Consider the following 13,792-nt stretch of genomic DNA (forward strand, 5'->3'; position numbering starts at 1 on the left):
GACCTCCTTAAAAGCCCATGGAGAATTTCCTGCCCATCCATGTACTACATTTTAAGGCTTGGATTTCTGTTTATGTCTTTATGTGCTTCTTTATGTCATGCAAAATGCAAATGAGTAACTTTTAGACTTGGAATTCAGAGAAACATGTTCTAATCATGGCTACACAAAGACATGCAACAAAGACTTTTGATGAGTATCTGAAAACCTCTCAGTTCCATTAGAGTGGTGAACAGTGAGGTGTGTACCTATGATTTCAGCTGGGGAATCAGTCTCATAGGTATCCTCAAATATGCTGGGTGGATAAAACCTTGCACAAAGTAATGGAAGATGGGGCATTGCAACATCTTGCTTTTCCAACTTTGCAAAAGATAAAAGTGCACAAATGGACAAGGTAAAATTGGGCTCTGCTCTTTGGACTAAAGCATGGAGAGGTGAGTGCCTCCAATCAGAGGATGTTTTGTGAAGTTGGTTGCATGGCTAAAATGTTTCACATCTTTAGCTCTGTGTCCATATCCCAGTTGAAATCCTCATATTGATGGCTTTTGAAAAAGAATTCTTGGTAGAAGACACTCACAGTCTGACTGGATTTTGGAGTGTTGTTGAGTAGCTTTAATATCAGTTTCCATCCTTTGCTTATGTATTTGTTTGGTGACAGGTCTCAGACATCCAATGGTTCAAAAAATGAAGGGGCTGGGGCTTAGCCTGAGTCTGTGTGTTGTCACATAATACATCTGTCATTAGCAAGAACCTTTTAGCAGTGAGTTATACTTCTGTGACACAGCACAAAGTGGTAATTTCCCAACACCTCTGCTGGGAGAGGAGGCTTGGGACTCATGTATAGCTTTACACTTGTCCATCTCCTGTTCTGCTAAAAAACTGAGATATCAAGAGTTATTTTCTTTGTTGCCTCAGCTCTTGATGTATGCTGTTCAGCTGGGCTCTTCAGGGATTTTGTGTTGGGGTTTTTGCCAGTCTAAACAATCTCATTCGGTTTGGTTCACAATGCATCAAATAAAGAGAGTTAATGAAAACCTTATTTTAGATTAGTTACACAGAGCAGCAGTAGCATTGATCTTGGGATTGCCCGCAAGGGACCTTCTTGCAAACTTCCCAAATATTTGAATTACTCACATAACTTACGTTCTGGAACATCTTTTTCTTTCCTCTGAATGTTGTTGCATGCCTGGATTGGGGAACTTGGGACAGGTGTGAGCCAAATGGTTCTGGGAGCTGAAACCTTATTCTGGTTATTTCTGGAAACCTATTTGCTATTCCATCTGCCTTGAAAATTAGCAAATAAAGTAATTTCAAGACTTAAAACAAATTTGGATGGTCTCCAGATTCTTCTTTCAATTAGGATCCACCCTCTCTTGCTGCAGATAATTCATAGTTTTCGGTTGAAAATACAGCTTGTTAACTGCCTGAAAGAAGTCTTGAACTACTGCAAAAGAAACTTTTCAGAAGACAAAACCAAGCAGAAAGAAGAAATCCAGAAGAAGAAAGCCCAGATGATACCATAGCACTTTAGCTGGAAGTAGTAAGTAAAGTGTATTGAGCTTGGTAGAGACTAAAAAATCCCATGGCCATGATGTCTCCTGTGGCCAAACCACTCTGTTCACTCTGTGCATATCTCTGCATTGTATGAGAGTCATATCACTAATTAGCCTCTGATGAGCTATCTTTGCCCAGATCCATCCAGTTTACCATCCACTGTCTTTCTCAAGGCTGCATGTAAGAGAAATTTCATTATTCAAAGACAAAGAAAAAATTGGAAACATGGAATCACAGAAAGGTTTGTGTTGGAAAGGACATTAAAGGTCACCTGGTTCCAAGTCTCATTAATGGGCAGGGACACCTCCCACTAAACCAAGTTGCTCAAAGCCCCATCCAACCTGGCCCTGAACACTTCCACGGAGGGGGAAGACTTCTCTGAGCAACCTGTGCCACTGTCACTCTCACAGGAAACAATTTCTTGCTATTGTCTAGCATAAATCTATGCTCTTTCACCTTGAAACCATTACCCCTTGTCCTGTCACTGCATGCCTTTGTAAAAAACATCTCTCTAGCTTTCTGGTAGACCTTCTTCAGGCACTGGAAGTCTGCTATAAGGTCTCCCTTGAGCCTTCTCTTCTCCAGGCTGAACAAACCCAACTCTCTCAGCCTGTCTTCATAGGAAAGGTGTTCCAGTCCCGTTATCATACCCTGGACTCCCTCCAGCACCTCCATGTCTTTCATTGTGGCCCCAGAACTGGACACAGTACTCCTGGCATATGTTCTGGGCAAGGAATCCTGAACATGTACAGATTTCCTGCTGGCTGCATGGTCAATGTACATCATAGAACTTCTGACTATCTCTCTTGCTATAAATAAAAAGCTCAGCACTGCAGAAAAGCTACAGTTCTGTGTTGCATAAATGACCATGCAGCTCCATTTCACCCTGACTCTCACCTCCATGGTTTTCTTTGGATGTTTGAACTGCACAGACCTCAAAAATCAAAGAAAGGCTGTAAATCCCATGTTAGTCCTGATCTTGACTGTAAACCTTTGAAACAGTAGGGATTTCAGCCTCCACACTAAAATGTCTTCAAAGAGGAAGAGCAGTGAAGTGCTCATAAAAGATAGGTGCATAAAAGTACGGTTTTTTCATCGCTGCTCCATTTCTCCATACTAACCCCCGTTTTAAGAGCCTCTTATGCCTATAAACTAAAGAAGGCTTCCTTTAGACTTAAAAATAATCTCAAAGCATTCTTTATGAACATAACATGAGCTCGTTTTCTGTCTTTCTAATAGGATGAATCTCTGCCAGCTATGTACTTCCAAATATTTTTGCTCATGGTGAAGGTAGAGGGGAAAGACTGGGGTCACCAGGGCATGCTTCTTCATTTCTACTTCATGAAAGAGTGCCTTTCCCTCCTCAGTCATTGGATAACTTTTTACTAGGATGGTAGGATATCTGATATATCAGATTCAAATCCAGCCCTGAATCTAAATTTTTAACTAGCAGAAGTTCCGCGTCTTCAAATCAGGGTCAAATGTGCATTCTGCAGTATTCTCCTTCCTCTGCAGTTTGCACAGGTGAGGCAAGGTCTTCCCCAGGATGGAAATAAAATGGCTAATGCTTTCTGTACACCTCTGCCTTGGACAATATTAGGTACCTTCCCTGTCCTGCCCTGTGGATAAATATAACACCAGTTTCCAGAGCTGTCAATCAAGAACCTCCCAGGTTAGGAAGTGTGCTTCAGGAAACTTCAGATTTTGAGCCACCATCTGGTTTTTTCTCTGTCAATATGCTTTATTCAGCGAAATGGGCTTCCAGTATCATCCTGCAAAGCAGCTCCTGCCTTGTAATTCTTTGTTAGAGAATTACATCAGCCTTAAACTGGTGGCATATTTATCCATGGCTGTTCATCTTCTGAAGACAAAAGCGTAGATCCCACCCTGATGAGGCTTTAGCTTTAGCTCCATTTAACCAAGTGACAAGTTCCACCAAGGTGACAACCAGTCAGAGTGAAGAGGTGGAAATGATATGCTGAAATGAATCCTGACTGCCTGGCAAATATTTGCTTTCTGTGAGTAATATATGTCCTTGCTAGCCTTCAAGGGCAAGAAAAGTTTTTTTGCTAACATCACCACTCTTTATCAGCCAGTGAACTGTAGAGCTTCAGCTGCATGTTCTTCTTGCACAGGGGTTTCTCTGCCATTGAAAGTTAGTATTATTTTTGTATCTTATTTAGTATTATTTTAGTATCCTATTTCTGGTAAAGAGCCAACTGCAGAGTGATTTTGGAAGGTTCCACTTTACCTAGTCTCAGACACAACACCTGCCCAAGCTGAACTGATGGGCAGAACCAGCTAAGGAAACTCACAAAACCTCATTCACTCAGTACCATCGTTTTATATTATAAATCCTTTTATCTGTTTCTTCCCTGTTCTCCCTCATAGTTTATATCAGGCTTCTGGGATGTGCTGGGATTTGTTTTTATTTTTTTTTTATGGAACACCTGGTTCTAACAAAATCCCTCCAGTCTCCTTTTTAAATCCTATTTTATGGTTTTCTCTTGCTTCACTCCCATTCCTCTCACAAGCATACCATGTCCCCCTCCTGTGAAATGCAAGTCAGCTTTTAATGTCAGCAACCAGATCTGCAGAGTGCACGAGTTTTCAAACCTCCTCCCTAGAGTCAAACAGGCTAATCCCTGTGTTCAGAAAGGAGCAGTGATGAAAACACAAATACATCAGAGGGTTAATTTTTAAATGTGACATCTCTCATAGGGAAGGTTTGGGAAAAAAAAAAAAACAACAAACCAACCAACAAAAAAACAAATAAAAAAAGAGAAAACTTGCAAAGCTAAGTGTATAATGTAAAAAATTATACATAGCTATTTCAGGGCAACTACTTGAGCATGAATCTATTTCTGGTCTTAAAGACCTGGAGTAACTGTAGCCTTTTAAATTCATAGCCTATCATCTCCCAAATTAACTGGTCTTTGCAGACAAGCCCTTGGCTAACTTAACCTAAAACTCTGAAATAGACAAACCAGCATCAGCACCAATGCCCAAGGGCCTAACCCAGCCAGCTCTTCCCATTAAAGGCATTATGCTTTGTCTGCATCTGACTTTTTAAAATGTATCAGCTAATATCTGCTAATGACACACATTTAAACCCCAGTCTAGACAAAGCCTGTGCAATTGCCCTCTGAATGCTTGATGGGATCAGCTAACATCCTGACAGCAGATCTGATTACCCCGATTTAATCAAGTAAGGCTATAAACATCACGGAATTATCCAGACTTTCCTCGTTGCAAAGAATGAGCCCTGAAGGCCTTGCATGGGATTTAAGCCCCAAAATATCCTCATGAGGCAGGACCTTTGGCCTTTCACAAAGCAGCCTCTCAGTGAGGATGGAAAAGGCAGGCATACAGAAACACATCTAGGCAGGGAAATCCCTTACAGAAAAAGGATGGAGTTGATGATTTAACAGCGATTTATATGGACTACTGCTTTGACATTTGTGATTAGCTAATAGTCTGGTAGGGATAGAAAGCAGAGAGCTGAGTTGGAACAGAGATGTGGCTTTGTTTCTGTATATAGTGTTGATCAGGTTAATTCACACAGCAGCTTCTACCCACACGTTTTAAACCAGGTGTTGAAAAACTGGAAAGGATATTGGGAAGAAAGGATGCAATGATTTGAGGAAGAGAAGAGAAATGCTTTATAATGAAACACTTAAAATCTCAATTGGCTTAGTTTATGAGAAAGAATACAGAGAAACAGGCTACAATATATAAATATCTTCACGGAGAGAAAATGTGCAGTACTAAAGGATTACTTAATCTTGCAGAGAAAAGCAGAACTGGCTAGAAGAAGCCAGAAAAAATCAATTTAGGAAGTGAGGACACCATTTTGACAATGCTTAGCTCTTCTAATAAATTATCAAATAAAAACTATCTTTGCTATCACTTGAAAACTTTGATTATGGCTGGTTCCTTTTATGGGAGATGTGTTTTAATCCACCATATGCTATTGGGATCATTACAGAATCAGCCGTGACTTGGATAACATACAAGCAGTCCAAGAGGATGAAGTTTCTTTCTTTTTCTGTTGAGACTTAAGTGTTATGCATATTAAAACACATAAATTGGCATGAAGTACTTATCAACCAGAAGTTTGAGCAAATGGTTATAATATGTCTGGGGTGCTCTCTGCTAGGTTTAAAAGAATACATATTTTTTTCCTCTTCCTTTCCCCCAGATATCCCTATTAATAGGGAGTATGGCAATGGAGCCAGTTAAGTCTGAACAGGTCCAAAAGTTATTACCCATTGAGAGCCAACATCTTAATCAAAGGAACTCCATTTGATTTTGTTTGCAAATTAGGGTGTCCATGTATTCAGTGGAATTATTTTATGTAGTCAGAAGATCTGCATCTTGTCAGGATACTTTTCTGATCTGTCTGCTTTTTCAGTTGACTTATTTGGTTTTGAAACATGCAGTTTTAACTCAGTAAGTAAATAGAAACTGTTTGCAGTCCTTGCATTCACACTGATAGTGGTCTCAGAGAGTCTGGGAGAAGGAATGGCTTCCTTCAGATCTTGCCCTGATTTACAGGCATTTAATGCAAATAAATGTAGGAAGAGTTATTTTTTCCAGAGCATCTCAGCAGTTGCTTTCAGAGGAGACTTATTACAGAACCTGAAGGAATTTGCTGCTGTTTCTGTGTTCTATTTGAGGGAAAAAATTGGGTAAAAAAGCTGCAGACCATAGCAACGTACCCAGAGTAACAAGTCAAAGGATAGGAAAACTTGTACCCTTTCACAGGGAAAAGTTTATAAAAACATCACTTCAAATGTTGAATCCTGAAATATATTTGTTAAGCTCCTGTTTTGTTGATATTGACAGAATGTGATGCAAAGTAGATATTTGTCCTGTGTCAGACATGGCTACTAATGGGGGCACAAAAGTAATATATGTCCCAAACAGACCCCTTCCCTCTTCCTCTCCCCAAACCTCTTTCCCCAAATCAACTCACATAAGCACAGAACATTTTTATCATACTAAATACTAAAGCAATTCTGATTTTAATAGAGCAATGCAGGCTAGACCAGAATTTTGACTTAAGCAAACAACCCAGAATGCTCTTATAACAATTTCTCTAGTGTTAAATTCCACACCATTTACTGTACATGATGTGCAGCTAAGCTTAGCAAAGCTTGATGCAGGATTTTCCCTAAATCTCAGTATAGCTGATCCTTAAGCAAATGTGTTGCTCTAGAAGTCATGAACATGCAACTTTTGCCTGAAACATGCACACTTCAATAAACAGAATCACAGAACTGTCATGGTTGGAAAAGACCTCTAAGATTACTACATAGAGCCATCAACATCCCTCCTCCCCAAAATAAAATAAAATAAAAACATATCAATGTATTTATATCCCTATCACCATGCCCACTAGAACATGTCTTGATGTGTCTTATATAGAAGCTTTTAAAATACTTCCAGGAATGGTGACCACCACCTTCATAGGCATCCTGTTCCAGCACCTGACTACTCTCTCAGTAAAGAAATTCTTCCTCAGATCTGGTCTAAACCTCCCCTGGTACAACTTCAGGCCATTTCCTCTGGTCCTATCATTATTCACTTGAGAGAAGAGGCCAGCACCCACCTCCCCACAACCTCCTTTCAGGTAATGGTAGAGAACAGTAAGATCTCTCCTCAGCCTTCTCTTCTCCAAACTAAACATTCCCAATTTCCTCATTATCCCCACAGGACTTGTTCTCCAGACCTTTCACCAGTTTGGTGGCTTTTTTCTGAACTCACTCCAGCACCTTGATGTCTTTCTTGTAGTGAGGGGCCTAGAAGTGAACACAGCACTCAAGGTGCAGCCTCACCAGTGCCGAGCACAGGGGCACCATCACTTCCCTTCTCCTGCTGGCCACACGATTCCTGGTACAGGCCAGGATGCTGGTGGCCTTCTTGGCCACCTGGGCACACTGCTGGCTCATATTTAGCTGGATGTTGACCAGCACCCCCAGGTCTTTTTCTGCCTGGCAGCTTTCTAGACACTCCTCCCCAACACTGCAGCACTGCCTGGAGTTGTTGTGACCAAAGTGCAGGACCCAGCGCTTCTCAAACCTCATAAAATTGGCCTCATCCCATCAATTCAACCTATCCAGATCCCTCTGCAGAGTCTTCCTGCCCTCAAGCAGGTAGGCTCTATGGTGGCAAATAGCACAGACAGATATTAGAAATTTCCTTTTTTTGTAATAGGGATAATGCAGTCTTCATCAAATACTGTTATCTCTGATGGACATAAAATGCAGTTTAACAGAGAGGTTACACTCATCTTTGAATGTGCAGGGTGAAATGTACATTAGTCCAAGAGGCTTTACACAGTGGATCTCTCAAGCCTTCAAGTGGGAATCAGCTACAATGCACTAAGAGCCTAGCTCTTCAGACTGATAAGAGTCAACCCTGCCACCACTCCAAGACAATTCAAAGCCAAGGATGAGCTAAAAAGCTCTCCTGGGAGAACAGGAGTTCAGGCCAGCTGAACTTACATCTCCCTGCAAAATACTCTCAACACATTGGGGCAGCTGGAAACCCAATCTCCTATTTCATTAATCCCTGTTTGAGAAGAGTGGACACTCCTAGAACTTCCCACCATAACTTGCCAGTCTATTTTAGTCTCACCTCTGGAGTTCATGGCTAGCCTGATGGTGTGCTGTCTCTTTGACATGTCTATCCCTTAGTTTCTCTACCACTACTGTTGTGAGGTTCCTACTGACTGTAAATGGATTTAAGTCTTTGCCAGATGTGTGGCCTCCTTCAACCTGGAGAAACTTACTGTAGGTCTTGCACTGCCTCATTTCACTAAATCCCTCAACACTTTCCTCTTTCAGGAGGAGAGCACACTGACTCCTGCTTGCAGCTGACCGAGCCTCTGTTCCAGTCATCAGGATAAAGTGACATAGAGAAAGGCTGGTCTTCTTTTCTTGTACTGAAGTTAAGTGGCATCAGCTCATGTCATTTTCACAAGCTGCTTTGCTGCAATGTCCAACAGTGCTAAGAAGAGCTCCATCACCCACAGCCATAGCTCTGAGGGCTTAATAATCATCCTCCAGTGACAAGCTTCATAGGGAATACATCTTTCTGGGCTATGATGGCATCAGATTGACTGATACTGCTGTTCAGACAAGCTGGCTAAAGGGTGATTTACAAGAATTTAATGTTGGCTTGCAGACCATCACTGTCTTCTCCATGCACCAGTAGTATATCAGCAAGACATGTCTTTCAAAGGAGCTTCCTTGATATTTGTCCTGTTGGATCACTTCAGGATGTCCAAGTGTTATTGCAAGGACATTTCAGCAGCTAAGTGATGGAGCTGAGCAATTTAACCTATTTTTCCCAAACCCAATGAGCACTCAATGTTAAAGCCAGCTCTGGGGCTCAGCCTGATCCTCCTAAGGATGCCCACAAGGTTAAAGGTCTCAGCTGGTATGTCACAATATTGCAGGATGCCCACAGGACTTAAAGGTTGTATCTTCTATGGTAGCATTTGAAAACCAGTGAATGTGGTTCTCTTTTACCTACACAAGGACTAAAAAGCCACTCTGTTAAAACATTTACAGTCTAGATAGACAGGAGAAACCCAGGAAAAGAAAAAAACACACAGAGTGAATATGGTGATTGGGTTGCAATGTCCTGTCAGTTTTAAGATGTTTTGTGGCAGTCTGGGCTGGTAGTTGTTTTGTGGGAGAGGAGATGAGCTGAAGGGAAAAAAGAAGGACAGGTGAGAAAAGGGAGGACAGCATGTAGTCAATAAGGATGGCATGAAGAAAGGTGAGGTGAAAGTTTTCTCACATCTCTTTTCCCCAGCCTAAGTGCCATCCATACACATTTATGTTACAGTACTTCAATAAGAGCTGTCAGGCCTAACACATTTTGGGCCTGAATTATTCATAAATCTGCATGATCACAAGAGAAGAAAAGAGTTGCTATTTGGACTAAACTAGTTAATTTTCATTAACATAACTGGCAAATAATTACTGGTTTCACCCAAGTAACTTACCTTAACACAGGTTCTGTAACAACCCCAATAGAGACGTGTGCTCTTTAAAATTATTTTTGTGCATGTTGAATGAAAGTGTAATTTTCTCCCATAATAGACCTGCTAAGCCTCTTTCTTTTTCCCTTTTGTACACAATTAACGTTTTGCTTAATATTTCTATATTCCAGGTAGATGCCAAAGGAGAAATAGGTCCTAAAGCAGTAATCACTAACAGCCATGGAGGAGAGTTCCTTCACGACTAATTGCATTTGACACTAATTGCTGTTTATTCAAGAACCTCAGTGAAACATCACTCTGACATGTATCTGGGTACTCCCTGTGTCTGTTGCAATTTGCCAGATTTCCTGCTGCTGGTGCCCCACTTTATAGGGCCAGCTCTCTTGTGGCTGACTCCTCTGCCTTTATGGAGGTGTGACTTGGAGGGGGATGCTGTTTCTTAGCCAGCACTATGCTAATGCAGTTCTTTAAATAACAGTTAAATAACTGATGCAGTTCTTTAAAATCAGGCTCTGAGAGAAGCCATTTGTTCCATACTCTTCTCAACAGGTTGATGCACACACTTCTTTAGTTTTCACTAGCTCAGGAGTGCTGGAATACTTTGTTTTTGACAGTAAATCGTAGAATGATTTGAGTTGGAAGGGACCTTAAAGATCATCTAGTCCCAGCCCCCCCTGGGATGGGCAGGGATGTCCCACTGGAGCAAGTTGCTCAAAGCCCCATCCAACCTGGCCTTGAACATTTCCAGGGAGGGGACATTCATGATGTCTCTGGGCAGCCTATGCCAGTGTCTCATTACTCTCACAGGAAAGCTGTTCTTCCTAATATTTAATCTAAATCTACATTCTTCCTGTTTTAAGCCTCATCCTAGCACTACATGTCCTGGTAAAAAGTCCCCTCCCAGCTTTCCCATAGACCCCTTCAGGTACTGGAAGGCCACTATAAGGTCGGTCTTGAGCTTTCTCTTCTCCAGGCTGAACAAGCCCAACTCTCTCAGCTTATCTTCCCAGGAGAAATGCTCCAGCCCTCTGATTATCTTCATCACCCATCTCTGGACTCACTCCATTCCTAAATGAACATTTACATTGCTGTCTTTACTTAAGGGACACCACCAAAAGAGATTTATTCCTTTCTGTGGCTGCCCAAAGCCCAGAAGCATTAGATGGGAGTTAGAAGGAGTAACAAGTTGGATGCTTACAACTACTCAACACAACACTGAAAATGAAAAATTAGGTTTTCAACTTTTTAAATTTAAAATTTTTTTTTAACTTTCTGCTTGTCTGAAAAAACAAATGAATCCCTTTCAGATAAACAAAGGTCCATGCTGGTATTTCCTCTACCTATATTTTGAATTATTTTAAACTAAGCTAATATTGCAAGTTCTTTTTTCTTTAACCAAGTTATCTGCAAGAGTTCAGTTAGAAGAAAGATAAATTGGCCAGGAGAATCTTTCCAGTTATATAAAAATTCAAAAGCACCCAAAGAAAAAAATGTGCAAACAGTATGGTAGAAGTCATATTTATTGATAAAAATTAATATATCTGCTATAAAATCTGTAACAGTAATGCAACTGAATATTTATTTTGATGCATAAACCTGAATGTTACATACCAAATACAATACAGTAACACTGGTTTCCTCCTTATTTACATGTTTATGAAAATTGGTAGGCAATCCATGTTAAAAGAACTTATAATGGAGAATAGTTACATTAGAAAAATAATATTCTTGATAAAGCATTCTTGAGGACTCCAATCACATTTTCAGGCCTCTTTCAATAAGGCAAAAATCCCTGGTACAGCATATAACTTAATTTACAAAATACAATAACTTCAGACACATCTTCAAGTTTTCTTTTGGTATGCTTTTCTCACTGTAAAATTACTCCATTTTCTGACTGAACAGAAAGAACTTTCAATAACAAAACTTAATGAGTTCTACTACATATTACATACACATTGCTGCAGCTCAGCAACCATAGCTGGGCAGTCTTTCCCCTTAGCTGTTTGCTCAATGAGCTTTTCTTAGGTGTAGGACATAGAGTATTTTGAAATCATTACGACTGTGGCATCTTTCTTCAGTTTTCATAGGAAACAGGTCTGTCACATTTTGAAACTTTTTATAAAAATTGATTTTATTTTAGGAACTGGTGCACAACTACATTTCCACTCACAAGAGAACGTCACAAATGTAACTAAAATTAGGCTTGGATAACTTGGAAAACGTACTACTATGTGCCCAAACCCAAATTTCTTACTTTAATACTTTATAACCCTGCCATGCTCTAGGAATTCTTCTTCTGCATAGCTTCATTACTAGTCACAGTCAGATAGTTTTAATTCCTTCAAAGGCACAAAACTTCCATCTCTTTTCCAGTGTTGCTCCTACACCAGTGAATTCTTGTTTAAACATTCGTGGCAGTCTCATCAAAAGCATTTCTATCTCATTTGCAGATATCTGAGAAAGAGAAAAAGGTAAAATTAAAGTGAGAAACCTCTAGAGTGGAAAGAGGAAATATGGAGACTAGAAATAAGGGTGGGCTGGATGTGGAAATCCAGGGCAGATGCCAACAACCAACAGTTATTATTTTTATTTCATATAAACTTAGCCTGACATGACTCCAAAAGAAATGTATCTTCCTATATTGTAGGAATGATTCTGCTTTTGTAGGTGGCAAATTAATCTAAAAGAATGACAGCTGCTGTGTTGGGGCTGCTGCCACAGTGCTGTAGGAAGTCCATCCAAGAACTACAATTATGGATGTGAGGAAGAAGCAAATGGGACTTTATTATTTCTTTATTATTGCTTTATTATTTCTTTTCATCCCATGAACTCTTGAATCCTTCTCCTTCCAGCTCTACCAGTTTTATTCTTTCAAAAAAACAAAAACCCCAAAAACACCCCTCCCCCAAAAAACCCCACAAAAAAATAAAAAACAAAACCAACCTAACATGGGGTTTTAATTTTTAATTACTTCCATGTTACTTAGGTTGAATAGCTAAGGAGCTATCACTTCCCCAGTCCAGTTCAGTAGCACCAGGGAACTAAGCAGTGAAGTTTCTCACTCAGCATTGCTCAGGATGTTTTATGGTCTTGAAACCTTAATAACTGATTGCCTTCCTAATGGGAATGATACTGCCTTTCTGAAAACACTTTCACAAAAGAAAGATCTCTTTTATAATCAGTAGGGAAGTCAAGAAATTAACAGTCGTGGAAAATGAACCATTTTGTTGTGTAGTGACTTCTAATGTGATGGCCATGAAAGGAACAGTAAAAAAAAAACTATGGGTGCTACTGTTATACGAAGGTATCTCTATGGCTTGATAGGCTTCTGTGAAAATTATATTTTTCTTTATTCATATTAGTAGGAACCTTCTATATTGACAAGTTTTATTTTTAAAAGGAGTGTATGAACAGAAAATATGTTAATTATTCTTCTTTCCATCCACAGGAGGTGAGAAAATATCTATCACCTCTTATTTTTCAGAAGAGATTAGTGATGTAGAATGATTAAATTATTTGTTAAAGGTGGAGCTGAAAATTCATGTTGGAGGCAGCCTAAAGCCCCAAAGAAATCAGGTCCATCTTTCACCATTCTGGTGGCAGTAAGAGAGAGCTGGTTACCTTAGGGCAACTTATCTGAGCTCTACACTGAGCCCTCAGCCTTCACGGATATGCTGACCTTATCATTCCTGTTGAGGTGAGGAATGACAGGCTAACCATGGCAAGTAATTGAAATTAATCTCAGAGGCTGCATCACTGAATGTGCTATTAAAAAGTAATTTGTTGCTACAAGCGGTCATTTCCAAAATAAACCAGTGAGGTCAAATTTTGTGACTGGTGTTTATTGTGCAGCAGGTAGGTCAAGTGGTAGCTGCAGGGGTTGGTCCATTGGCACCTGGGAGGGATGGAGACAGTGGTCCTGCCATGAAAGCTGTGTTTGCAAATTAAGGGTTTTGTTGCTGGCAGCCTTGCAGAAGCCAGCAGGTTACTCATGGGAATAGAAATTCGAGGACAGAGCCCATAGACACACACAAAGAGGAACTGCATCAGTGAAGAGGGGGAAAGTTGAAGAGATCAGTGGGCAGAAGCAAGGAGCAGCAGGGAAGGAGCCCAAGGAGCTGGTATTTTAAATGGTTGTTGTTGTCATTCAAGGGACACGGAGCTGGAGCTGTCAATGAGGGGGAAAAGGCAGCTGCAATTCAGCCAGACTCTGTGTGTTTA

General features: G+C 40.4%; 1 protein-coding gene across 1 annotated transcript in view; it reads right to left on the reverse strand.

Annotated features, from left to right (window-relative positions):
* Nucleotides 1-11,072: 11,072 nt before the first annotated feature.
* ENOX1 (ecto-NOX disulfide-thiol exchanger 1) overlaps nucleotides 11,073-13,792 on the reverse strand; it is a 141,166-nt gene continuing 138,446 nt past the window's right edge. The window contains exon 13 of the mRNA XM_030456302.1: nucleotides 11,073-12,025. Coding sequence (XP_030312162.1) covers nucleotides 11,894-12,025 — 132 coding nt within the window. The 3' untranslated portion in view covers nucleotides 11,073-11,893. The remainder of the gene's footprint in view (nucleotides 12,026-13,792) is intronic.

Source organism: Calypte anna, chromosome 1 (assembly GCF_003957555.1).
Source record: "Calypte anna isolate BGI_N300 chromosome 1, bCalAnn1_v1.p, whole genome shotgun sequence".
NCBI lineage: Eukaryota > Metazoa > Chordata > Aves > Apodiformes > Trochilidae > Calypte > Calypte anna.